The 25,254-nt window shown below is 44.1% G+C and overlaps 1 protein-coding gene across 2 annotated transcripts in view; it reads right to left on the bottom strand.

The window, feature by feature from the left end:
* The window catches only part of GLCE (glucuronic acid epimerase), a 128,675-nt gene that overhangs the window by 11,041 nt on the left and 92,380 nt on the right, over positions 1-25,254 (bottom strand). For both annotated transcript variants that reach the window (XM_068272447.1, XM_068272448.1), the window contains exon 3: positions 17,766-18,008. In XM_068272447.1, the coding sequence (XP_068128548.1) occupies positions 17,766-18,008 (243 nt within the window). The remainder of the gene's footprint in view (positions 1-17,765; positions 18,009-25,254) is intronic.

The raw sequence follows: 25,254 nt of genomic DNA, 5'->3' as shown, positions 1-25,254 counted from the left end.
TTTAACAGAAACAAGCCCTCAAAACACACCTGTTCATGCTGGCCTTCCTTTCCTCATCTATGCCCTAACCTTTGCTGCTGAGCACCTATCCCCACCTAACTCCACCCCCTTTTCTTTGTGTTCCCACTCGATAATGCACAATTCTAGTGAGCGATGGGGACTGAAACTAGTTCACCACTTGTTATGTATCTTGTTATAATCCAGTGTTGTCTGTCACCCTTATGTATTGATGTAAAATTATTTATTGTCCAGTGCTACTTAATATGTCAGCGCTTAATAAATAATAATAATGCCTTCACTACAGCAATTTAAATTTTTGCACCAAGGCTACAAGCTCACTCTACTTGGCATTTGTTGTGAAGACTCGTGTAAAAATTGCAGCCACTCATAGTAAGTAGACCTGTAGAACGTTCCCCATCTTGAGCAGTGAGAACAATTAATTATTATGGTGTATTTACAAAGCACTGACATCTTCTGCAACACATTACTCATACTCATGTCACTGACTGTCACTCATGTAAATGCTATCCACTACGCCACCGTGTTGGCCAATGCAGAGAAGAGTACATATGCCCATTATACCACTTAGCCTAGGACACTTGTACCACCTGTTATGAGACAGATACGGAAAGTCAGCTCAGCCAATATCCCATTGCTTCTCTGATGGGGTAGGAAAGACATGCATGCAGAGACCACCTGCAGCTGCCCTGACAGGACTCCCCCAGTCTCTACAGACTCTCATACAGCTTTTTTTGTAGACTGGGCAATATCATATCAAGTCTATAGGCCCGTACATACATTCAACAAATCCAACAGACTGTCGTCTGATTTTGGTTTGTTGGACAACAGTCAGTCATGTGTACACATGGCAAAGGAATAGACAAGCAACTGATAACAGGCGGCTTTCCCGACCCATCAGGCGGATTAACTCACATGACTCTTGGGCTGATATCGTGCTGTTGGCCACATGCGTACAAGGTTGTTTGAGTGAAAGGCACTTGATTTGAATGCGTCCATATGGTGCAATCTGTCGTTTCACTTGTGCCCACAAAAAGTCATGTAAACTGGTTGTCATGGGGACGGTCATGTCGTGGAGTTGCCTTTTGTTGCGCACTGTGTTGGACGTGTGTACTCACCTTATCAGGTACCTTTAGTTCAGGGATGTCCAACTCTAGTCCTCGCGGGCCATATCCATGCCAGTGTTTAGAATAGACAGAGAGATGGAGGGATGTTCTACCTTATGAGCCACACCATCCCTGATTCAGTCTTATCAATGAATCAGAGCTGTACCCAACATATGTGAGGGCCTTTAAAGCAGTAGGATTAGCCATACTATGCCAGGGGAAAAAAAACACACATAGAAGTAGATAAATACTTGATCTACTTACATAACACATGTATTGTACTGTCCACGTTTTGATTTCAATGAATGTTATATAGTAAATTAAGATAATTCTGTTCCTGGTGGGAACCATGTCTTTTGCCCACAGTTTAGGCTAAATCCTGATGTCATTTCTGCCCTTTACTTTTTGTTCTTTTCTCCTCCAATCGCTGAGTCACCTCAGCCTTGCTTGTAAACACAAGTGAGCAGGGGATCATTAAGGGAAGGGAGACACCGAGAGCCCGATATGGTGTAGTATGTACTGGTAATAAGATGAAGGTGATTAATTGATAGGAGTAATACTCACAAGTCTGGGTCACCTTTCAGGCAACCACTGTATAGGCAGGCGGGGAGATTAGACCTGTCCCCGCTCAGGATTTAGGAAGTCGCTCTCTGTAGATCAGGAAAAAAGGGGGGCAACACCCCTCCACCCAGGGGTGGATACAATGTAATCAGCAGTGTAACAGAGGCGCCAAAAGTATAAAAACAAATAAAATGTTTAAAAGTAGGGAGGCAATAGGTGGACTTACCTCCCTAGTGCAGACACAGGAAAAAGTCGAGTTTTCGACAAAATAACGTTTAATTTACAAACTCCAATATTTTGCAACGCGTTTCGTGGGTTTCAACCCACTTCATCAGGCTATATAAGGAGCAATCAAAGTGAACTGTAGACAGAGAAAATAAAGCCGCTAAGTGTCTCATTCTATTCGGACCCCATAAGGATAGTGAGCTTGTTGCTTATAAATCAATAAACATGTATATCTATGCACAATCATAATAAGATCTCTTTCAGTATAAAGGTTATAACAAAGACTAACATAATGTAAGTATTAACAAATGTACAGTTCAAAACAAGTGAAACAAAGTGGTAACGGATTACCCTATGGATTATGATGTTAATTAGTGACCAGATTTATAGTAGTGGGTACAACCATTAGTGAAGAGTACAATTCTAAAGTGAAAGTAGGTAAATAAATGTCTGCCTAATGCTGTGTGCAGTCAAAGGGAAACATGACTTCAATGGTGAGAACGCCATGTAGAATAAACAAAAAGGAAATTCAAAGTCTTACCTGTGAGCAGCCTCAGCAAGCTTAGCGCCTCTGTGCCTTGCTGCTGTCTCACTGTCGAAGATATAGTGGAGCTAATTGAATAATCAGGGCTAGTTAGCCCTAGTTGGTAACAGGTGGGAGCGCTCTGATTAGTGGATAGCGCCTGTGGGCGTCGCGTCTTTGTGACGTCATTCGCCTGCGCCGCTTTGGACTAATGTACAGGCTACTCGTAACAGTGTGGGCGGATGCGTGTGCGTCATTGCTCATTTACGCATGCGCAATGGGAAACGGAAAGGGGCAGTGTAAATGGGGCGAGTGTGCGTCCTCGCCTGCTCGCACATGCGCGGTAGGATGCGGAGAGGGCGCTGCCGCCATATTGGTTAGGGGAAACAATGCGGCGGCGCCGTTGTATTATGAGGTAAAACATTTCAATACAGTATATAGGGTTGAGGGCAAAGGAGGTTTATGAGAGGAGTTATGGGAAAGCAAATAATTCAACGTGGGGGATATAAATACACATGAAGATGGATAGTTGTTAGAGGGAAAGTTTTTATGGTATCTGTGGTGCAACATAAATTTAGCAGTTTTTGATAAAAATAAAAAACGAATAGGGAATGGTAATAATTAATAGGGCACATTAGTTTGGGTGTTCTCTTAATGTATTAGGGGAACGGGGAGCTCCCCGTGGGTACCATAGTTGTGCATTTATGCAATTTTACCTGAGACATCAAAAAAAAAACAACACATAAAAACATAAGTTATAAAACAGATATAAAAACTAACGTATATATAAAAAGTAACATAGAAGCCTTATGAGGAAACAGTATTAAAAATGATGTTAAAACATAACATTTGGAGTAAATATGCGCTGTCTTGTCATAGGAGTACATTCTAAGATCTAATAAAAAATACAAATACACATAATGAAACAAGATAAAAGAGAGGACCAATAAAATCGGATCGGATTATATGAATTGTTAATATATTTTCTCCAGCTGCTCGTTAAGGCCTGCTGGAGTAAGAGTTTTTAAAATTTGGATCCAGTACATTTCTTGTTTTTTTAAAAATTCAAAGGTATCCTGGCGTGCGTTAGGGATTTGTTCAATTAGTGTGATGTTGAAAAGGGCCGGATCGCTGTGATGGTGTATGGCGAAGTGTCGTGACACACTGTGCAGTGGATACTTTTTCAGAATGTTTCTTTTGTGCTGTCCGACCCTGGCCCGTACCATTTGTGTGGTGCGGCCTACGTATTGTAGCTGGCAGGGGCAGGAGATAACATAAATTACATTTCGGGATTTACAGTTGATGTGGTTCTTGATGGAGTATGTTGTGTTGGTAATGTGGGATTTGTAGTGGTCCGTTGTACAGATGAATTGACATGCCTGACATTTTTTGTTTAGGCAAGGGAAAGAGCCTGGTTGTTGTGGGGTTCTTGTGTCAGAGTCTAACGTTTTAGTGGTATTAACACGACTGGGGGCTAATATGCTTTTTAGGTTCGGGGCTCTTCTGAATGTTATAGATGGAGTTTTCGGCAGGAGAGGTAGTAGGTATGGATCTTGGCGTAGGATTTCCCACCTGGTATTGAGGACCTGTCTGATTTGTGTATGTTGTGAACTATACTTCGTTATAAATCTCGGGGTACTGTCTAGGGGTGTGGTGGCATTGGTTTTGGGTCTACAGGAAGAGTGGGTAGCTTTTAGTCTGGCATTTCTGATGAGTTTACCTGGGTATTTTCTGGTTCTGAATTTGTCTGTCAGGATTTGGGATTGAGCTTTGTAGACATTTGGGTCGGAGCAATTATCGTGTATTCTTTTGTACTGGCTATACGGTGTGAGGCTGCTCACAGGTAAGACTTTGAATTTCCTTTTTGTTTATTCTACATGGCGTTCTCACCATTGAAGTCATGTTTCCCTTTGACTGCACACAGCATTAGGCAGACATTTATTTACCTACTTTCACTTTAGAATTGTACTCTTCACTAATGGTTGTACCCACTACTATAAATCTGGTCACTAATTAACATCATAATCCATAGGGTAATCCGTTACCACTTTGTTTCACTTGTTTTGAACTGTACATTTGTTAATACTTACATTATGTTAGTCTTTGTTATAACCTTTATACTGAAAGAGATCTTATTATGATTGTGCATAGATATACATGTTTATTGATTTATAAGCAACAAGCTCACTATCCTTATGGGGTCCGAATAGAATGAGACACTTAGCGGCTTTATTTTCTCTGTCTACAGTTCACTTTGATTGCTCCTTATATAGCCTGATGAAGTGGGTTGAAACCCACGAAACGCGTTGCAAAATATTAGAGTTTGTAAATTAAACGTTATTTTGTCGAAAACTCGACTTTTTCCTGTGTCTGCACTAGGGAGGTAAGTCCACCTATTGCCTCCCTACTTTTAAACATTTTATTTGTTTTTATACTTTTGGCGCCTCTGTTACACTGCTGAGCAGGGGATCATGTTTCAGATAGGCAGCTAGGCAGGAAAATAAAGGGAAGAGGAGGAATATATTATAGATAAAAAGAACCCCCAGCATGCAACTGCTTGGCACTGACTACTAAAGGGCCAGTGCTCCTTAAGTATTTGATAACTCCAAATCATCACAGCAGAAATAGTTTTGAAAGTTTTGAATGCAGGATAAGCATCTTTATGACTTAATACACTTAGACCAGTTGCTGTTGAAATGTGATTTTTATGGTGACAATCTTGCTTTGAGGACTGGAGTTGGACATACCTGCTTTATTTGGAATAGGCCCTCAATAGATTATTTTCTAACAGGAAAGGAATACAAAGGAGTTGTTTTTTTTAACAAATAAAACTACTAGACTGCATTCCATTACCTCTCCCATTATTGTGCGATAAAAATAATAGTTTACCATTTCACACCCTCTCTGCCACTGCTACTTTAACAAGCTTTTAACGTACTGAAGCTTCGCTAATCAATACCCATTAGGATTAACGAGTCACTCACTTCAGCAGACAATGAAGTCACTTTTGTCATCACCTTCTAGATAAGTCCTCAAGGGACAAGGCTGGAGGACAGCCCTCTCGTCTTGTGCTAATTAATGCATGGTAGACACATCACACAGTTGACAAATCACGCTGTCACTAACCAATCAGAGGCAGGCGCACAGCTCTGCCGCTAGGCAGGGGACAGGGAAAATGTCAATGTATAGATAGAGCTCTGGAGAAAAGAGCTTACAAGTTGAGCCTAATGCTAAATATAGGTTACACAATTCCCGCCACGGCCATTTGCAGAGCGCTGTATGTAACTGGCCTAAGGCTGCTGAAATGACAGATCTACAGAGGTGTACTCAGAACACCACCTGATGTTTACACCTGAAGGTAAAAGTGAACCTGTCATTGAGACATTGAAATAGTCACTCAACGGTGATCATCACAAAGTTTGACTAATATGCTAGTTAGCTTTTGAGAATTTGTGATGAGCAAAGTACAGCTTCTATAGCAGCTTATCCTGCAGATGTGTTCCTTGTTCAGTGACGTGTCAGTCCCAACTTCTCCCTCCCTGGTGAAGCTAATGGGCATGGAGACATCCAATTTTGTTTTTTTTAACAGCCAATGATTGATCAATTTTACCACTTCCATGTATTATTTGAGCTTATGGGCAGCGAGAATACAATAGTTTCCTGCTGTTTACATAAGCACCACAAAGCTGCCAAATGCTTTTCTGAACGTTTGATCAGATTTCGACCAGAGAGGGATTGACAGTTTTGCTACATTGGATGGCAATCTATGAGTGTATGGCTACCTTGTCATACAGGCGTTAATCATAATGTTTTTTTCCTGATGTGAGAAACTGACTGACCGTTACCCCACTGATCTGCAATCGAGCTGCCCAATCTTCATGAATGCTTGTGTGAACTGACTAGGTAAACTTTTAGTGTTATATAATAAATGATAGACGGACATGTTCTGAGCAGAAGAGGAGTTATTTAAAGCACTCGTTTAAATAAGTCATTTAAAAACGTATTTTGTGGAAATGCAGCTATTAAAATTTTTTTTGCAATTTTTAAAAACTTATACTTACAATCCTAAAGGTCAGGCTGCAAACTGCCAGCGAAGGCTGGATCTCCACCACTGACAGCATGCTGCGCTCCCACATTGCCCTGCATGCCTCTTATCTCTCATATATCTGTAGTCAGTCAGCTCACCTGACTCTGGTAGTGGTGCAGGGAAGGGGGCGTGGCCGACAGAACATCTCCCTAGTGACTGACAGCCAATGAGCAGGCAGGATAGATTTACCTGGGAGGGTGGGAGCTTGTTGCCTGAAATTTGGATATTTAGGGCCAGCTCTGTTCTTATTTTAGGCCTCGTTTCCATACAGCACGCTTATGGAAATGTGATCGCAGGGACAGCAGACAGTGCATAGACTGCACTGTCTGCTGTTCACATTCATGCGCTGCGATTAACTTTTGAATGGTTGCCTGCATTTCAGGCGATTGCGTCCGCGATTCCATTCAGTATAATCAAATAGGATCGCAAGCTCCAACCCCACCGGTAGTGACGCACAATGCAGAGCCACACGCCTCTGCATTGCAGTAGAAACGAGCCCTAACGCCAGGCTCCACTGCGCACTGCATTGAGAATAATGGGAACATCTCAAATTTTAACATCGATTGCTTGGAGGGTGCAGCCAAATTTTCTAAGAAGCTGTGTGTAGCATCCAGCGTCCGTTGCGTTCGCAGTTCTGTGTCCCCCAGTGCAGAGGTGTCAAACTCAAGTAGACGGGGCAGAAATTAAAAACTAAAACCAAGTCGAGGGCCACGTGTCATATTTATTTGAAGTGTACCAGAGACTAAAAAAAAAAAAAAAAAAAAAAAAGTGTTTTAGATTTACGTCAGGCTTCCTCCAGCCCCATGGGCACGGATCGCTCCCACGCCGCCCTCCTCCGCTGCCTGCAGATCCGGTATCGGGTCCTGTTAGTTCGGCCAGTCTGCACAAGAAGAAGTGCGCTCTGTGCATATCTCTTTGGCAGCCGCAGGAGAGATACGTAGATGGTGCACTTCTCTTGCGCAGACTGGCCGAAGTAACGGGACCAGATATTGGAGCTGCAGACAGCGGAGGACAGCGGCGTGGGAGCGATCCGTGCCCATGGGGATGGAGGAAGCGTCAGGTAAATATAAAACATTTTTTTTTGTCTCTAATACACTTTCAAAATGATTCAAATTTCATTTTTTTATTTTTTACTTTACAATGCAATGTAAACCTTCTCTTTCACTCTAACACAGGGGAGGGCAAACTTTTTGACTCATGGGCCACAAATTGGTTTCCTCCAAAGTACACATGTAGCAGCGTTTCCCCCAAAATACATATAATTGGCAGCATTTCCCCCCAAAAATACAAATAAAACATATAAGGCAGCATTTTTCCCCCTTAACCTCTTGAGGACCACAGGTTTATACCCCCCTAGTGACCAGACAATTTTTTACAATTCAGCACTTTAACGATTTATTGCTCGGCCATACAACTTACCCCCCAAATAATTTTGACCTCTTTTTCTTGCCACCAATATCAAATTTTTTGGTGGTCTCCGATTGCTGCTGCAATTTTTTTATTTTATTAAAAAAAAATCCCTCCCTCCCCCCTAAATTGGCCCCGACTGTGATCCATACACTACAGCACCGTCTCATAGGCATCAGCCTATGAGAGGGATTAGATTGTGAGCCACTCCTGGGGACATGGTAATAGGTAACATGGCAGTTCCCTGTACAGCGCTAGATCGCAGCGCTGTACAAATGATTATTGCCTTTATTTTTCTCTATTTTAGCCTGCAAGCTCGCGCGCGTTCCCTGCTAATCCCACCCCCTGCACTTTGATGCCAATTAGCGTTAGGCGATCCCCAGTCAGCCACTCTCCCATCGGTTACACATTTGGCAGCATTTACCCTATACAATATGCGGCAGAATTCCACGCTCCATTACTTCTCACCGAAGATGTTGTTAAGGGGGGGGGGGGGGGGGGGGTGAACGATGCAAGAAGGTGAAGCAGAGCACAAGCATGGCCAAATTCAAACCCTGAAACCACTGGCGGGCCAAATTTTATGGGACGGGCCATATTTGGCCCATGGGCTAGTTTGACACCTTGCGCTAAGGGCTCAAAAAGTGACACGACGATGGGAACCGAAGCCCAACGCTTTTCTGCACGATAGCAGAAAAGCATTTAGCATTTAGCATCGGCTTAATGACCCGCTGCCAGCTGCACATCTGAACCGGCCCCTATACTTTATAACTTTTCATTTACAAGCACTTTTTTTTTATTTAAAAACTGCATTTCTTACCGGTAATACATTTTAAAAAGGAAAGGAAGACAAAAAGGTGCATTTTTCAGCATAATGACTATCTTATCCCTGGTTTGTGAGGGATCAACAGACTTCTGACTACTGGGGATTTCACTGCCATAGCTGCATCCATACGCTATAAATATATTACTTACAATACTTGCAATAAATGTTTATTGGCACAATATCTTGTTACCTACACAAAAAAGAAAACCTTGGCAAAGCAGGTTAATGTCTCTCCTCAAAGCACACGAAGTTCTGTGCTAAGCAGGTGGGAACCGTATCACACTAATGATATTATACTGTAACACACAATTGTTGTGATTTGTTAACCGCAATCATGAGCACAAGCCTGCCGATTCGCTGCAAGCTTTAAGTGATGTCGTCTGGGATGCTGAAGAAGGTGCTTAAGAAAAGGCCTTGAGGCAAAGACCTGCGTCAAGACTTTTATGGAAGCAGCAATTTTCAGGCACATGCTGTTATTCCATAGCTCAGGCAGCACAATTCAGGGAATGGCTGCTTACATCAGACAAATGGCTGCTTTAAAGGGAACCTGTGGTGAGAGGGATATGGAGGCTGCCATATTTATTACCTGGTAAGCAATGTGTGAGGATCCGCGTGGCTGCCTGCGCAGGCAGGCAGCCTTTTGACCACTGTTCAGGTCTGCATTCTGCAGGTCTCTGGAAGAGAGACCTTTTGTCAGTTGTGCAGCTTGCTGCTGAGGAATTTGCATATGTTTGTCATGCAGATTGCCTAGCCACATCCTTTGTGGGCTGGCTCTGTAAAGAGCTATGTTTCCCACAGTAAGTCGCTGGTCATAAGGATTCTTCCTGTGAAACACTCCGGAGAGTGTCAGCCTTGCTCATTGTTTGAAGATTAGCTTAGAGTAATTGCTGGGACTGCACTAGGCAGGTTTCCCTAGTGCAGTTAGGATTTCTTATCTGTTTTGTTTGTCTGTTGCGATTGTCCTGTCCCAGCGGTGGTCGACAGGAAATCATTTGGCGTGTCTGGGTGCTAACCGGAACAGCGGTTGTTACTGGTAGCCCCTTCTGATCTGTTTTCCTGGATCGCACCAGCCTCTTGCGCTAGTGCTGTGGATCCTTCTGGTCTGCTACTCTGTACTTGGATCGCACTAGCATCTTGCGCTAGCGCTGTGGATCCTTCTGTTCTGTCTTCCTGGATCGCACTAGCCACTTGCGTTAGTGCTGTGGATCCTATCGCTCGCTTATTCCTGTTTTCGTGTATCTGTCTTGTCTGCTACGAATGCTTGCTGGAGGCTTGGTGAGGTAACCGTTAAGCAAGCGCTCGCGTCCTCTGTTTCATGTTTGTCTGTCGGTGGTTAGTTAGGCGTGCTTGTCTCTATTGTGCTTATCACGTGGAGACCGCGCATAAACGCGTGCACTGTTGCGAATGAGTGCGGTGTTCGCGTTTAGCTAGCATTTGTTATTTTCCGTATCTCCTCATTGTATGATTTGCTGTGCCTTTGCTACTCTCGTGCTCTGCCTTGCTGTAGCCTTGTGTCACCTCTGGCAATCGCCTCTCTCGCGATTGCGTTCCTACTTCATATCTGCTGTTGTGTGAGCACCGTCGCGGGTTGGTGACTAGTTTGGTGCACACACATACAATCTGTCCCTGTGCTCATTCTCTCCCGCAAATCGCTTCTCTTACGATTGCGTTCTCACTTGGTTTCTTCTGTTGTGTGTCCACCGTCGCAGGTGGCGGCTAGATTGGTGGACAAACAAACATTCCTCATCTGTGCTTATTCGGTCTTGTGTCGCTGTTAGCAATCGCCATCTCCGGCGATTGCCTTCTCGCTTTGTCTTCCTGGTTGTGTGTTCATCGTCGCAGGGTGGCGACTAGTTTGGTGAACACACATACCCTCTGTCACTTTGATCTCTCCCTTTCAGGGCTATCTTGCCCTGCGTTTCTGCCCTTCGTACAATTCCTGTCTGGCGTGTATGGTAGGGCAGAGGAGCCGTTCCTCTGCACTCCACAGCTCCCCCTGGCGACAGGAATTTCCCTCTACAGGTGCTTTGCACCTTTTGCTGGGTTCCCGCAAATTACACGCTTGTGGAGGATTTCTGCAGTGTCAGCGCACGTCTTGTGCGCTGATCACGGAGAGAATTCCACAATCGTTACACAATGCCAGTTGCCTGGCAGCCCTGTTTATGTACTGGCATAAGTAGTGTCTGAGTCAAAACTCTCGAACAAGCATATGGCTAATCCAGTAAAACCGAGTATCTGACCTGCATATGCTTGTTCAGGGTCAACTGCCTGGCAACTGGTATTAAAAGGAAATAAAATAGGCCAGCCTCTATATCCCCTCTCACTTCAGGTGCACTATCACATTTATATATGCATACTTACCCTAGTCAGTCATCTTCTCTTCAACACTCCACCTCATCTTCTTTCTTACTGACTTGTTTGGGAACCTGGACCCTCCCACCACCTGCATCTTTACTCCCAAAATAATACAAAAAGTAAAATTCCACACTAAGTGCTAATGTATGTTCCTTGAAGTTCATTGATCACTGATTATTTTCTTAAGTCAACCTTAAAGGGCAACTGAAGCGAGAAGAATGTGGGGGCCGCCATATTTATTTCCTTTTAAACTATACCAGTTGCGAGCGGGAGTGCACAGCGGCAAGGGAAGAGTATCTACGTCCCTGCAAGGTAAAGCAGGGGCGTAGATACTTGTGCCGGGGGAGGGGAAGTGGTTAAAATGGATGAATACGTATGCAAATTTATATCCAAACAATCCCATATGAATTTGCATGCTTCTAGTGAAAATGGCTATGCATGCAGACCTCAGTTGAAGTGGCATACGCATTTTTGTATGCTCTACCCCCAATCCCACCACAGAGATTGGCGCCCAACCACAGGTTAAACTGGGCACCATACTTTGTAAAAAGGGATTTAACTTGCTGCCCTCTTTTCATAGTAAATGTTGATATTTTTAGATGCAATTTAAAAAGTGCAAACGTCACTTAAGAGTAGAAATTAAAGGAATGCTATCGATTAACGTATTTTTTAACCTGAGTTTGAGAGAGTTCCTTAAGTGCTGGTAAATAATGATGTATAAATTTCATTTGCTTATCTCTTGTTTACTGTAACAAATTCCTTTCACTGAGGCAGTCTGCTCATTTTGTGATGGGAGAGTGAACAATGATGGGAGGGGAGATGTCCCTCCCTGTTATCTCTGTGTGTAACTGTATGTGAGAGAGCTCTCAGAAGCTGCCTGTGTTTCTGAGCTGTCTGCAGAGAGCAGAGGAAATGTAACGGTTTTAAACATTAATGGTCAGTGACTCAACAGCTTTTCATACCTTTTTTGCTTTCAGGAAAAATACTCTGTAGTCTGATATGCAAAAAACACTGGCTGTGCATTGAAGCAGCCAATAGAGTTAAATCCTATAAACAATGAATTAAAGCTTTTGCCTCTGATATTTAAAGTGAATGGGAACCCATATGTAAATAAAAAAGTCAGATACTCACCTAAGGGGAGGGAGGCTCTGGGTCCCATAGAGCATTCCCTCTCCTCTCCAGGTCTCCGCTGTTGTCCTGGCTCCCCCATAGCGGTATTCGACCGTTTCGGTCAAATACCGATGTTTCCCCGCCAAAGGGAAGCTTCGGAAATGCTTCGGGAGCCCGAGTTCTCCCAAAGACAGGCCACTCTACACTGTGCACGCACGAGCGCCCTCTATGACGCACTCGCACGTGTGCAGTATGGAGCCGCCTATCTTCGGGAGGACTCGGCTCCCGAAAACTTTCAAAGTCCCCGCGGCTGAGGATTTGAGCAGGGGAGCCAGCGCAGCACGGAGGTCACTGGGAGAAGAGAGGGAAGGCTCATTAGGACCCGAGCCTTCTCTCTCCTTAGGTGAGTATCTGACTTTTTTTATTTAAATATGCATTCCCATTAGCTTTAACATGAAAAGTAGGGAAATGTTTACACAGCTACTTAGACATTATTTGTACATTGTCATTTTAGAACACTTGGGCATTGATAGTATTCCTTTAACTTTTAGGGTCTGAGCCCACTAACGCAATTGTGTCCGCTTATGTCCGCTTTTCAGCATCTGTAACATTGATGTGTAACTGAAAAGTGGACACAACTGCGTCAGTGGGCTCAGGCCCTAAGTGTTGCTGGTAAGAAACTCTAGCCACAGCAATTGTAGGAAATATTCAGTGAAAAATGGTAAAAACAAAACAAAAACAAACAAAAAAACACAGCGCTGATATCTGACACAAAGCTCTCAACAGTTCTTTAATATAATGAAAAGTGAAAAAGAAGAGGGGACATAAGATGTATACAAATTTGAGCATCAAACTTGATCAATCACGGTTTCCTCCCAGCAGTGTCAGGACATGTTGGGTACAGATATCAGTCATGTGATTTGAATGTAAATGGTAACAGCCAGTGTCTCCAGGTAGCTCAGACTACACCTGCCACAAACAGTAAAGTCACATTTATCCAGCACAGGCACAGGTGTTCTTTCTGGTTGGGTCTAAGTTTAACACTAACCTCCCCCCACAGATCAAATGCAGAGCAGCGCGCAGCAGAAACTACTTTAACAAAAAAGCCCTTGGTACCAGTCCTCTTCACTCCTTCAGCTTCCAACTGCTTTGCTGCATCAGATCTGTACAGGTCGGATGCAGGTCAGGTGGCACATTGGGAGCCACATGAGAAGGCAGCAGAGGATGTAGGAGCTGCAGGAGGAAACAGGATCGGCGCTCTGAGCTTTTGTGTTTACTGCTGAGCGATGCTCTACATAATTAGACAGGCACGCTTCCATAGCTCCTCCCATGCCCTTGTTGAGACTGTCAGTTGGTAGAGTCCTGGATAACCTGGGCTCTATTGTATGCCTACTAGTGCACAGATAGCATGTTGCATTAATGGGGTTAACTAGTGTGGTTTTGAAATCTACGCTACCATTTAAGGCTCATACAGATGTGCAACTTTTCCGCCCAACTATCGGCCATACTTGGTCTGTTGGTCGATAATAGGGTGTGTGTACGCATGACAAACGATTAGAAGAGCAATCAATAACAGGCGGTTTGCCCAATCCAACCAGCGGATCAACTCGCACGTCTCATGAAAACATTCTTGGACTAGAATACAAAAGGGTTCTGCGATAATTTGGGACCCGGGTGAAGTCGCCAGAAGAATTTCGATAACATTACCAATATTCTACCATTTACCGATAGTAAATTATCAGTAATTTTACTGGTATTCTACCATGTTTCCTAACCCTTTTCTCACATGAACCCTCCTCCTAGCTACTCCTAACACTAAATTCCAAGACGATCTGGCTCAGCTCTTTAAACCACTCTGCGACCACCTAACGCTGGATGGTGGCCGCAGAGTGGCTTCCTTGTTCCTCCACCGCACACAGGCGTGTGATCTCGCGATGCACGTGATTAGCAGGGAGCTCGTGCTCTTTGGGTCGCGAGTTTCTGTAAACAAACACTGTGGGGCTCCGTGATCAGCCTGCCAGCCACGAACAGCATTTTACTGTTGTACAGCGCTGCGATCTAGCGCAGCACTGTACAGGGGACAGCTTTGTCACTTAGCTGTCCCCTCGAGTGGCTCACAATCTGATCCCTCTCATAGGCTGATGCCTATGAGAGGTGATCACAGTGATCAGATCTCTGGGGTGTGGGAGGGAGGGAATTTATTTAAGAAACAAAAAATAAAAATAAAAAAAAGACTTTAAATTCAAAAAATAAATAAAAAATAAAAATCGCAGCAGCAAGATCCCACCAACAGAAAGCTCTGTTAGTGGGCAGAAAAGAAGGTAAGATTCATACGGCTGCTAAGTTGCATGGCTAAGCAATAAACTGTTACAGCTGCAGTGTGCTGAATTGTAAAAAATGGCCTGGGACTAGGGGGTGCAAGCTTGTGGTCCTCAAGAGGTTAAGATATCACTTTGTTTGTCAAAACATACAAAAGGTTACATTAACCACTTCAGGATTCGGCGTACGCTTAACTACGCCCCTGAATCCTGAAGTGGATTCCGCCGTTCCATGTCAGTTCACGGAGGGTGTCTCCGTGAACACCCTGCGAGCCGCCGATCGTGGCTCGCAGGGTAAATGTAAACACACGGGGAAGATCTTCCCCGCTGTTTACATGTATACGGCGCTGCTGCGCAGCAGCGCCGTAGCGGAGATCGGCGATCCCCGGCCTCTGATTGGCCGGGGATCGCCGGCACCTGATAGGCTGAAGCCTGTCCTATCCGGCGCAGGACGGAATTCCGTCCTGCGCCGCTCACAGGGGGAGGGAGAGGGAGGGAAGGGGAAGGAGGCCAGGAAGCGCTGCAGGGGGGGCTTTGAAGAGCCCCCCCCGCAAGCGCAAACAGCCGGCGGCGATCAGACCCCCCCAGCAGGACATCCCCCTAGTGGGGAAAAAAGGGGGGGGTAGTCTGATCGCCCTGGCTGCTAGCTGATCGGTGCTGCGGGCTGGAGAGCCCACGCAGCACCGATCAGGCAACCCCCCCCCCTGGTACAGAAGTGGTTAAAAATGCTGTACTGTGGCTACAGCCTGCTGTTTCGAGCCTCCTGGCTCTTGTCCACACCACACAGCTTATATTTTTACAAATAAAGTGTCATCTTAAAAGAGCTTAGCTCAGGGATAGGGAACTTATGCCTCGGGAGCCAGATGTGGTTCTTCTGATGGCTACATCTGGCTCACAGAGGTTGATTCACTAAGTTACACTGCTCAAGAAGTGCAGCTTAGTGTGGCAGTGCAAGGAAATTTTCAAAGTAGGCATGCTACCGCTGTAGCATGCACTACAAACTTACTTTAGCAAAACTAATGGCCGCTCCAATTGTCCCACCCTGGATCCTGTCAGGTCCGCTGACTTTGGTGGACGAGTTTCCCAAACTTTCATTGGCTCAATAGGCTGCCTGCCACTTGACAGGCAGCCTATTGGGCCAAAGAGCGGGGATCTGAGCATACAGAGTGAATAAACCCCCAAGTCAGCTAGCTAATTGTACATGCTGTTAGTCAGTATTTATCCTGTCTGGCTCTCGGGGAAATTGCTGAAACCCAAGAGAAGCTGAAGACGTGTCGGATGCTTCCGCTGCCCGGAGGATCAACTGTATACACATCACCATGGCAACAGGGACGTGAGCCCTCTGCTGCACATGTGCACTGTCCCAGTTTGAAACATATTATATGGCTTCCACGGAAATACATTTTAAAATATGTGGCGTTTAAAGCTCTCTCAGACAAAAAAGGTTCCTGACCCCTGGCTTAGCTGGATTGTCTTGGAATTTACGTCAAGTCCCGTTGGTACACGGGTGAGTCCTGGCACGCCTTGGCCCTGGTCATTTGAGTGCTGCTCCTCCTATTTGTTTGTAGTTCTACTCCTAACACTAACTTACCACCCCCCATCAGCATTGCAATATCTGCCACTAAAGTATCCATTTGATGATATCTGCGCTACCTTCTGTCGCATTTTCTGACCAGGAAATTTTGTCTATAAGCTGTGCTGTGTGTGGGCACTGGTATAGCTGCCATTAACATTGCGGTCTATGCAGCACCCATATCACCAGTCTGTGCCCGACGCCCAAATTACCTTCTTCAAATCTGCCACCCAGGAAACAAACGTGAATGATTTCAAACCCACAATTATTTCATAAAATGTATAAAACGGCAGCATTTGTGGCATGTGAAATAACAGATGACTCTGGGCTTCGCTCTCTGCTGTCAGCTTAGGAGTGGACCTACAGTGACGGCTATTAGCAGAGGTCAGGCACTTAGCAGAATAGTCACTGGCAATAGTAATTGCTATGTGGACAGGGTGCTATCAAATAGCCTATTAGGAATGATATGTATTACAACTTGCAATTCTGATGCCCAAATTGCTCTATAAGTGCCTTTTGAGTTCCTTCTAGACCCCATTTCATGCTTACATTGCTTCGAAATAAAGCAAATTACAGCAATGTATCCTTAGATATGTTGTATCACTTGCCCAAACAATTCTCTATATAGTTTCCTTTTATTGCCAAACAACAGTTTTTGATCTAGATCACAGGTGTCAAACACAAGGCCCACAAACCCTCGCCATTTTATGCGGTCCTGGAGAACTTCAAATGTGCATCGTAACTAGTAAAAGAACAACCACACACTGTCTTCCCATCCAGAGGAGCTCACCGGTGACAGTGGTTTTGGCTGAACCTAGTCAGTGTGAGACAGACACACACACACACACACACACACACACACAAATCTCTTCAGTTCTCCAGAGCAGCTGACCATCTGGGCTTCCATGCCTCCAACTTCTGATCACATGACATGCATATGGAGCCAGAGGCATGCATGATAGAGTGTGTGGTTGTCAGAAAGATCGGAGGAAACCTGAAGCAGCACTGAAGTAGGTAAATATTAATATGTCCCACTGCTCTACTCTGCACGAGTGGGTGGAGCCCCAATGGTTGCTATAGTTATGCCACGTAGTGTGAGACACTAAATGTAAAATCTTAATAAAACTTTTGCCCTGCAACTTAGAGTAGGTTTTGGATTTTGTCCCCTAAAGTGATTGAGTTCAACACCTCTGATCTAGATCATTACACTGCCTGTAAAGCTGTGCTCCCCAGCATCTGCTGCTGCAGGGACCTGGCAAGCTCATACCATACATGATAATGGGATGATTCTCTCCCTCTCCATAACAGAGGTGCTGCATGGCAGAGAGCAACATTAGCATGTCTGTATATTTTATTTGCGATGGGTATTTTAGATGCCTTCCACAATACAAAAACATACAGACAGGTTAATTGGTCCCCTCAATCCCCAAAATTGTCCATAGACTATAATAGGAACATAAGTCAATGACTGACTATGGCAGGGATTACATTGTGAGTTCCTCTGAGGGACAGTTAGTGTCAGGCCTATATATAAAATGTAAAAGCACTGCAAACGAGGTCAGTGTTATCTAATCTAAACAAATAATAATAATAATAAGTATAATTATTTCAATGATGAAAGGCAAAGTTTTCCTTATAGAGCTTACACATCATACTCACCTGGAATCACAAAATGCTTCACGTGACTCCCCTTTGTCTTCGCAAACACGGTGTTCACAGAAGCCCCTTTAGGCACAGTCCATGTCCCCAGCCCACCTTCATTTTTCTCCTCTGCGGTCTCATACACCTCAACATGGGGTGGCTTTTCTGTCAAGTTCTTGCTGTAGTGACTCAGTCCATACTGGGCAATCTGGATTGGGTAGAAGTATCCCTGTGGACCCCACTGGGTAGACAACGGGACTCCTGAAAAAGGACACAAATCATTTAGCAGGTGCAACAACTTACAGAGCTTTTCCTGGTAAAAACGCATGATCAGGCCAGGAGACAAGGTGTGTAGCTCAAAATGTGTTTTTGTTTCTGAAGATTCTCCTGCACTGTTACTATTACTGGTGAGTAAAGCCACCTTCCCACCAATTATTTACCCTGTATTCCTAAAGCAGAACATGCACCCCTCAGTTAAATGGAACTAGAATTAAGACACACAAAGGTCTCAATTCACTAAGCAGTTTAGACTAGTCTACAGATGGTTTGTAGTATAGTGACGGTTTGGTGTAATGTTTTAGACCTGTTTTTAGACCTGGTCTAACATGCAGTAATTACACAATTCACAAAGGCAAACAAGGAGTAACCACGCCCACTTTTTCTGACAGAGATTAGACCACCTGATTTCTGTCAGTAAAGAAATTCTGTGAGGTATTTTAGATGTGAGGATGGAACCTTTTGGATGAATTATCAGGAGTTTAATTGTATGCAGAGGAGAGCTCATCAGAGAAGGATGTCAAGCCTTTGTGAATTGCATCTTTTGACCATTTCCCCTGCTTTACCCACCTAATTACCAAATGGTTTAGACCAGGTCTAAAAACAGGTCTAAAACATTTGGTAATAGTGAATTCCTCTTTGATGCAACTGACCAAACCATCAGTAGACTAAAAACCATCAGTAGATTAGTCTAAACTGCTTAGTAAATTGAGGCCATGATGGTGACTGCCATATTTATTTATTTTTAAACAATTCCAGCTGACAGTCCTGCTGATCTCTTTGGATGAGTTAGTGCCTGAATCCCCCATCTGAAACAAGCATGCAGCTAATTGGGTCAGACCTGGGTATGAGCATCTTATCTACATGCTTGTTCAGAGTCTATGGCTTAAAGTACTAGAGGCAGAGGATCAAGCAGGATAGCCAGGAAATTTGCATTGTTCAAAAACTAAATACATAAAGATTGCCTAGGCTATGAAATGATAGGCCATAAAACAGAACTGCAGCATGGTGGCTAAGACCATAAAGCACTCTAACAGGAAAGGTTCCATTCAGAACAGGCATCACCATGGTTGACCAAAGAAGATGAGTGCATGTGCTCAGTGTCATATCCAGAGGCTTGCAAATAGTTTGCTGAAGGCAAGTAGACTAACCTGGATTACTGGAACCATGTCCTGTAGTAGGATGAGACCAAGATAAACTTATTTGGTTCAGATAGTGTCAAGAATGAGTGGCAGCCACCAGGTGAACAGAACAAATACAAGTGCATTTGCCTACAGTCAAGCATGGTGGGGGTTGGGGCTGCATGAGTGCTGCCGCCACTGGGAAGCTACAATTCATTTTGGAAACCAAGAATGTCAACATATACGGTGAGATACTGAAGCAGAGCATGATCCCCTCCCTTCAGAAACTGGTCCACAGGGCAGAATTAAAAACATAACAGGCCCAAACACATCTTTAAAGCGGAACTGTAGATTTAAAATAAACAGCGTTTCACTTACCCGGGGCTTCCCCAAGCCCCCAGAAACTGTCCTGTCCCGCTCCTCAACGAGTCTCTGTTCCCCACCGATCGGTCCCGTACCTCAACTTGTAAGTCGATGCCAGCACGGCTCTGGCAAAGCGTATCCTTTCTTCGCGTTCCCCTCTGCAATAGCGTGGCCATAGCCGCGCAGGCGCAGTGGCCCGGTGGCGAAACCGAAAGTAGCTGGCAGTAGGCGAACGGAGGGTCGTTGAGGAGCGGCGCGGGACAGGACAGCTGCTGGGGGCTTGGGGAAGCCCCAGGTAAGTGAAACACTGTTTATTAGGAATCTACAGTTCCGCTTTAAGATGACTGCTGCCTTGTTAAAGAAACAAAGCAGTGCATTGAACAAGTATGTATCAAGACCTAAACCCTACTGAGAATCTGTGGGGCATCCTCAGAGGATGGAGGAGTCCAAGGTCTCTAACATCTACTAGCTTTGTGATGTCACGGAGGAGTGATAGGGGATTCCAGTGGCAACCTGTTAAGCTCTAGTAAACTCCATGGAGGCTGCCATATTTATTTGCTTTTAAACAATACCAGTTGCCTGGCAGCCCTGCTGATCTATTTGGCTGCAGTAGTGTTTGAATAACACCAGAAACCAGCAGGAAGCTGATCTCATCAGATCTGACAATGTCAAACATCTGATCTGCTGCATGCTTGTTCAGGGTTTATGGGTAAAATTATTAGAGGCAGAGGATCAACAGGACAGCCAGGCAATTAGTATGGTTTAAAGGATACTAGAGCCAAAAGGCTCTTGTAAAAAACTGAAGTTGTACTGGGTAGGGGGCACTAATCAAATACTCACTGTGCCGCCCATTCCCCTCCGGTCAGTCCCGTTCTCCTGGGTGACTTCAAACCAGAACATACTGCGCCGCACAAGCGCAGTACGTCCATCCTGCTCACCAGTGGCCGCGCCAAGTGACGTCACAGGACAGAAGCGCACTCGCTCCCCCCCCCCCCCGTTTCCAATCAACGCTTACGCCGGGACGCAGAAGCGAGCGTGCTCCTCTCCTGTGACTACGCAGCATCCGGGGAGAAGGACGGACATATTGCAGATGCGCTGCACAGCATGTCCAGGTTTGAAGTCGCCCAGAAGAACGCGACTGACCGGAGAAGAGCGGCGGGGGACGGAGGTGAATGGGTGGCACGGTGAGTATTTGATCATTGCCCCCTACCCAGTACAGCTTCAGTTTTTACCAGAGCCTTTAGGTTCTGGTATCCTTTAAAAGGAAATAAATATGGCAGCCTCCATATCCCTCTCGCTTCAGTTGTCCTTTAAGTCAGTGCTGGAAAATAATGGTGGTCACACAAAATACTGACACTTTTGGCAAATTTTTACATTCTTCACTTAGGGGTATACTTACTTTTGTTGTGTTTAGTAATGTCAGTTTAGACATTAATGGCTGTGTCGAGTTATTTTGATGGGACAGCAAATTTACAATGTTATTCAAGCAGTGCACTAACTACTTTAGATTGTACCCAAGTGTCATATCTTCCGTGTTGTCCAGTGAAAAGATATAATAAAATAGTTGCAAAAATGTGTGAGGTGTACTTGTGAGATACCTTTGTGAGATAGCTTTGGAAAGGGCATGATTTCAAAAGGATAAAAGTAGCGCATCACCAGGCTGCCTCTGAATGGGTACCGAGAAAAATTGCATACAAATTGCATACAAATCCACAGCGCTTGGTACTCAGGTCGGCATTTCCATTTTCCTTTTGACAGGGATCCTTAGTAGTTAAAAGCATATAGTGTAACCCAGTACACATTTAAAATCCAAAAACGATCTCATATAAGTTGCCCAGTCTCCAGTCCCTACCGGTTTTGGCCTTGCGCCATCATCAGGGAACACTGGAGACTGAGCTGTGGGCAAAATATATAAAGATTACCTTGTAATCACTCGATCGGGGCCATTGCAGGCTCTCAGCAGAATGTTTTCCACTTGCCGGTAATGCGCATAGCTGATAGGCTCATTCCGGTCAGGTGGTTAGGTGCAAGGGGCTCTGGGATGGTGTGACATCACTACAGAGCTGGAGCCATAGCGTGATTGGTCGGGCTGGTCACATGGGCCAGCATGCTCGCGCGTAACTGGCTGAAAGAGACGCTAAGGCTGTTGGGAAGTGTAGTTTCCAGTCTCTCCACGCTCAGCAACTCAATTACATGACCAAATAAATAACACATCAGTACAGGCAGCACGGTGGCGTAGTGGTCAGCACTCCCGCCCCGCAACGCCGGGTCCCCGGTTCAAATCCCAGCAATACTAAAATAAATACATACATTAAAAAGGCACATATTACTAAAAACATATATAAATTACGTAGTATATTGCACACCCTATAAATAGATTATTGCACTCAAGAATTGTCTATAAAGCAGTTTATATTAAAATCAATGTTCAAACCTCTTGGTTGCATAGTCCTTAATGTAAAAATCCACTTAGTTTCAAGTTTGTATAATTCTCTATCTTTATTTGATCCTCTCCAGTCTGTTTTTACTTGGTCGATGATACAAAATTTTAAAACTAAAGGATCTTTGCTATGGGCAGTTTTGAAATGATTGGGGACAGAGTGGTCTATTTCAGCTTTTCCAATATTGTAGACATGTTCGTATAGTCGCCTCCTGAACTCTCTCTCTGTTTTCCCTACATATTGGAGCCCGCATGGACACTCCAGAAGGTATACCACATACATACTATTGCAGTTGTAAAAACGTTTAATCTGAAATGTTTCTCCTGTATAATTACTGGTAAAAGAGGTGATTTGGTTGGTTGGTACATGTGCGACATCCAAAACATCGTTTGCACTTGAAAAAAACCTTCTAACTCCAGAAAGGTGTTACTGGTAGTTGGCTGCTTATATAGGGTGCTGCTTGTAATCCGGCTCTGAAGATTTGGGGCCTTCCTGAATATAACTTGTGGTTTTTCAGTAATAATTGCAGTTAGATTAGGATCTAGTCTCAAAATAGGCCAATGTTTCCCTACAAGCCTTTTAATGTCCCTATATTGTATATTAAAATCAGTAATAAAAGCACATTTGAACTGATTTTCCACATTCTGGCTTGTTCCTGTGCCATGGTTTTGGATCATGTCCAATCTATTCCGTGTGCCAATTTCATCTCGCAATTTCGTTAAACAATCAAAATCATATCCTTTTTCTACAAATCTTTCAATTAAAACATTCGATTGAGTAAAAAAAAATCTTCATTGTGTGTACAATTTCTAAAAACCCTTAAAAGCTGGCTAGATGGTATTGCCTTAAGCCAGCTGGGGTGGTGGCAACTTTCCAACAGGATATAGCTATTACGGTCTGTCGTTTTGAAAAAAGTTGATGTACTGCATTTTTCCACTTCATTCTTAATAACTAAATCCAAGAAATTTACTTTTTCCATGCTATATTCACAGTTGAAAATCAAGTTATCAGTATTAAGATTAATAAAAACAATAAAATCCTTCAATGATGCTTCATCCCCTTTCCAAATAAAAAACACATCATCTATAAATATTTTCCATAGACAGAGGTTTTCATGTTGTGCACCATAGATAAAAATGTCCTCCCATCTGGCCACAAACAAATTAGCCAGACTGGGAGCATACCTCGCCCCCATTGCCACGCCCTTTACCTGTTTGTAAAAAGTACCATTAAAAGCAAAATGGTTATGACTCATAGCAAAATCTAATGCCTCTATGAGGAACCCCACCATACTGTTATTTAAATCCGGAGTTTCCCTTAAATAGTATTCCACTGCTTTAAGTGCTGCCTGCTGATCAATCACAGTAAATAAAGATGATACATCTGCAGTGACCAAAAAATATGGTGCTGTATATTCAAAATTGTTCAAAATATCAATAAGGTGTTTAGAGTCTCTGAGGTAGGAGGGAATTTTTAAAACAAGTGGCTGCAAAAAAGTGTCTAAAAAATGTCCTAAACGGGATGTTACTGAGTTAATTCCACTCACAATAGGGCGGCCTGGGGGATTTTCTAGATTTTTATGGATTTTTGGCAAACAATATAATACAGGAGTTCTTACAAAGGACGGAATCAGATATTTGCTCTCTTTCTCTATAATCAGTCCTTTTTGTACTCCCTTTTTCACCAGTAAGGTCAATTCCTGATGATATCTCGGTCCTGGGTTCGTTTTCAGAATCTGATATGTTTGCTTATCTTCCAACAACACATTAACCATATTAATGTCTCTTTCAGCCAGTTACGCGCGAGCATGCTGGCCCATGTGACCAGCCCGACCAATCACGCTATGGCTCCAGCTTTGTAGTGATGTCACACCATCCCAGAGCCCCTTGCACCTAACCACCTGACCGGAATGAGCCTATCAGCTATGCGCATTACCGGCAAGTGGAAAACTTTCTGCTGAGAGCCTGCAATGGCCCCGATCGAGTGATTACAAGGTAATCTTTATATATTTTGCCCACAGCTCAGTCTCCAGTGTTCCCTGATGACGGCGCAAGGCCGAAACCGGTAGGAACTGGAGACTGGGCAACTTATATGAGATCGTTTTTGGATTTTAAATGTGTACTGGGTTACACTATATGCTTTTAACTACTAAGGGTCCCTGTCAAAAGGACCCTGGAAATGCCGACCTGAGTACCAAGCGCTGTGGATTTGTATGCAATTTTTCTTGGAACCGATTGTGGATGTGGTTGATCCTGAGCAGCTGGTGGAACATACACATGAGATAAAGATTGGATCAGCGCTTGTATATACCAGGGCTGTGGAGTCGGTCCAAAAATCCACCGACTCCTCAGTTTAGGATTCCACCGACTCCACAACTCCGACTCCTCTAATTTGCATATTACAATTTTGTTGATTAAAAGTATGTAACATGAAATTCGTCTCTTAACTGCTAACGCTTAGGAATTTTACAAGACAACTGAAGTGAGAAGGATATGTAGACTACTATATTTATTCCTTTTAGACTAAAACTAGTCCTTGGTAAGAGTACTTGTAAAAGGTACAAACCGGAACAAAGAACATCTATCAGGCCCTAGGCAATGTAAGTGTGGGTACATGTAAGAATGATGTGCAGGTACTCTGCAGGGGAAGAAGGAGATTGTAAACAGACAACACCTCTGTGTTCAATGTGCACAACATTCTCAGTGGATTCCCTGCAGCTCTGTGGGGAGTGCATATGTAGAGTATAGTACTACTGTGTAACAAAGTAAACCTGAGACAGATTAAATTAAAGTTTTATACATACCTGGGGCTTCCTCCAGCCGCCTTCAGGATAATCAGTCCCTCGTTGTCCTCCTCCACCACCTGGATCTTCTGCTATGAGTACAGGTACTTGAGCCAGTCAGGCGTAGTGCACATGCACACACTCCGCCGCCAGGAGCATACTACACCTGTGCAGCACTATTGCGCAGGTGCAGAATGTTCCTGGCTGTGGGAGCGGCATGCGGCTGGACAGCGCTGACTGGCTGAATTACCAGGACTCATAGCAGAAGATCCGGGTGGTGGAGGACAGCGAGGGACTGATTAGCCTGAAGGGGGCTGGAGGAAGACCCAGGTATGTATAAAACTTTACTTTTCATCCGTCTCAGTTACCCTTTAATTTGTAGTCACCAAACCAAATTTTAATAACATATCAAATTATTTGAGTTCATCAGCAAAGGGAGTGCATACATTTGCATAAATCAGCATCAATGCAGAATTATTTCCACCTTATTGACCATCTCTATTAGTGACACGGCTACACATCAG

Source organism: Hyperolius riggenbachi, chromosome 3 (assembly GCF_040937935.1).
Source record: "Hyperolius riggenbachi isolate aHypRig1 chromosome 3, aHypRig1.pri, whole genome shotgun sequence".
Classification (NCBI taxonomy): Eukaryota; Metazoa; Chordata; class Amphibia; order Anura; family Hyperoliidae; genus Hyperolius; species Hyperolius riggenbachi.
This window is presented reverse-complemented; position numbering and strand designations above follow the sequence as displayed.